Here is a 2,876-nt window from a genome sequence, read left to right as displayed (position 1 = left end):
TAACCACCTACTTAATGCCTCTCCTTGCCCTTCATCTTTGTACATTGCTTATGCTGAAGATACAATTATGTTCCAGCTATATGCCTAGCTACGTACTAAATGATGAAATGATGGAATTTTCAAGGAGGATGCTTTAGCATACTAAACACCCCTATCCACCTCTACAACTTACAGCTACTGTTTGTTGATCCTACAAATAGTAACTTTTCCTGTTGTTGTCCGTCACCATCTTCATATTGTCCAGTGTATGTACTCCTCTGACAAGTGCTACATCACATGATGTCAATGCCAATGAAAACATTTCACCTGTAGTGTCTACCAACTCTCAACTAGGGCTGAAACGGATATCCGTATTATCCGGATATCCGGATAATAATTTACTATCCGGATAGTACTTTGAAGCCAAGCGGATAGTAATAACTTAAAGCCATTTATCTGTCCAACTTTCTCATCACCAGATGAATCAATTTTCATCATGGAGAGTTAGCTAAGCTAGATTATGTGAAGTTAACAGCAACCTGGTAAGTTAATCAGTTTGCTCGCGACCACGCCCATCGCTAAATTACGAAGCGAGGCTGTGAATGTTACTGAAGAAGTTGTAACAGAATAGTTATTGCCTTACAAAGAGTTCTTTACGACTAGTTGTACCTGGAAAAAGTCTTGTAGCAACTGCTACATCTTGTATTCATGTTTTCTCCAGCTGCCAATCTTGTTACAGACGGTGCAAAGTAACACTGTAACATTACCACAAACTTTTGCTATCATGTTAATGTTTGTTTGCTTCTAGTACTAGTAAAACAAGGATGTTTAAAATAAACTATAAAATGTTTCTATAGCAAGTGATGATGTCACTATCCGTAGGATATCCGGATAGGTTTTGTTCAGGATATCCGGATAGTAAAAGTTGCTATCCGTTTCAGCCCTACTCTCAACATGTTACCGCATGCACGGTGTGTACTTCAACATATGGTCAACACAACTCTTCAGAAAGCTGAAGACAATAGCAGTATAGGTTATACCATTAAGATAATACTAAGCTTAAGCCAACATAACATAATATTGTATTGTATTTATTACTGTGCAGAGCCTCCGCCAAGTAGTACAAGGCACACAGGAAAATTACAATTTTGCAAAATAGATTGGATGATTAGCTACAAACTAGTTAAGTAGGAGTTTATCAACTGTTTAAATCTCTCTAGTGTTGTTCCTGCTACATCCGAGGGTAAGTTGTTCCATAACTTTATTGCTGATGGGAAGAAGGAGTGTATATGACAGGCTATTCTTGATTAAGGTCTCAAAAAATAAGTGAATCCCTGGCCTGGGACCCCTGGATTAGCAAGCAGCCCAATGCCGTGACCACTAGACAATCATGCCCACATATTCTTATGGTGGATTTTAGTGTGTAACAGATATGCACCTGCATGGCTTCACACCACGTGGTAATAATCTTAGAACTGAATGTTTGGCCATAATATGTGCAAAACTATAAAAATTACCATATATGACAGTTAGGCTATTATAAAATTATACACACTCCATTCAGTTAATTATATGGATCAGCAAGCTGGAGTAGCAGTGCAATTATATTGACTATATATGTACATGTGTCACATCACTTATCACATTTCATTGTACACCACTGCTATAAAGAGATCACATTGTGAGGTGATCTCTAGTTCATCAGTAGCTCTACAATGACTACTACTACTACTATTACTACAATAATACTACTACTGGCTATTGGGATACTACCACTCTCCAGTGGTCAACAGACCAATAGTACTCATGTCATTAACAGCTGTTGTGATCTAGGATATGGTAGTTTCACCTTCTCCAGGAAGACTAGACAATCAGGAATTTATGTCATTCCTAATGTCTGTAGGGATGATCATTTGGAGGCTGAGGCTTATTGTGACACTATCAATGGAGGAGGAGGATGGTTAGTGGTACAGAGGAGACAAGATGGATCTGTTGACTTTAACAGGAACTGGATTGAGTACGAAAATGGATTTGGCAAGTTGAATGGAGAATTTTGGTATGGACTGAGAGCCCTCCATTGTCTCACTGATCAAGGTGGTTGGGAAATGAGAATGGATATCGAGTTAGCCAATGGTACTAAAATCTTTCTCCATTATGAACAGTTTAAAGTTGCTTCAGCTAAAGACAAGTACAAACTAACTGTTGGAGGATTCCAGGGGATCACTACTGATCCAATGGCAGTTCACAATGAAATGAACTTCACTACCAAAGACAGTGACAATGACTCATACATGAGGAATTGTGCACTGTTGTATGCTCCAGGATCACCATCTGGAGGATGGTGGCATTATATACATTGCTTTGAAGTTGCTCCAAACAATTTCTATAATTTTCATGTGGGAATTTTTCTCAATGGACAGTGGCACTCTCTCCCATTCATTGAGATAAAAATCAGGCCACCTAAATGCAACATCTAACCTACATTATATAGTTTTTTTGGACTCAATAATGCACACCATTGTTACGTATCATGTATTCCATGTCATACTGCAATGTCCATTGCTTTCCTGTGTAGAATGTCATGCATGTTAGCTACAAGCTCATGAATTACATAAAGTGTTAGTCAAAAGACTCGGTGTACACAAGCTTATTTACACTTACACTGTAGTATCTACCACTGTGTATGTCACCGATCAATTTGCTTACAGGCATTTGCATTCAAGGCTCACAGTAAAGCATGCAGACATCAGAAAATGATGTTTTTCAAATATTTCACTGCCACAGATTCTCCATGACATGATGGTAAATCATTTCACTTTTTGACTCAGTGACAAAATGCTATTTACAACTAGTGTAATGTGAGACCTGGGTAGGGGGGAGGGGGGAGGGTATTTGTT

The 2,876-nt window shown here is 38.5% G+C and overlaps 1 protein-coding gene across 1 annotated transcript; it reads left to right on the top strand.

The window, feature by feature from the left end:
* Window positions 1-801: 801 nt before the first annotated feature.
* LOC136248611 (ryncolin-1-like) lies at window positions 802-2,573 on the top strand. Its single transcript, XM_066040374.1, has one exon. The coding sequence runs from the start codon at window positions 1,695-1,697 to the stop codon at window positions 2,454-2,456; it is 762 nt and encodes a 253-aa protein (XP_065896446.1). The 5' UTR covers window positions 802-1,694; the 3' UTR covers window positions 2,457-2,573.
* The last annotated feature ends 303 nt before the right edge of the window (window positions 2,574-2,876 follow it).

Source organism: Dysidea avara, chromosome 3, assembly GCF_963678975.1.
Source record: "Dysidea avara chromosome 3, odDysAvar1.4, whole genome shotgun sequence".
NCBI lineage: Eukaryota > Metazoa > Porifera > Demospongiae > Dictyoceratida > Dysideidae > Dysidea > Dysidea avara.
The sequence above is the reverse complement of the archived record's forward strand: the minus strand, read 5'-3'. Positions and strand labels throughout refer to the sequence as shown.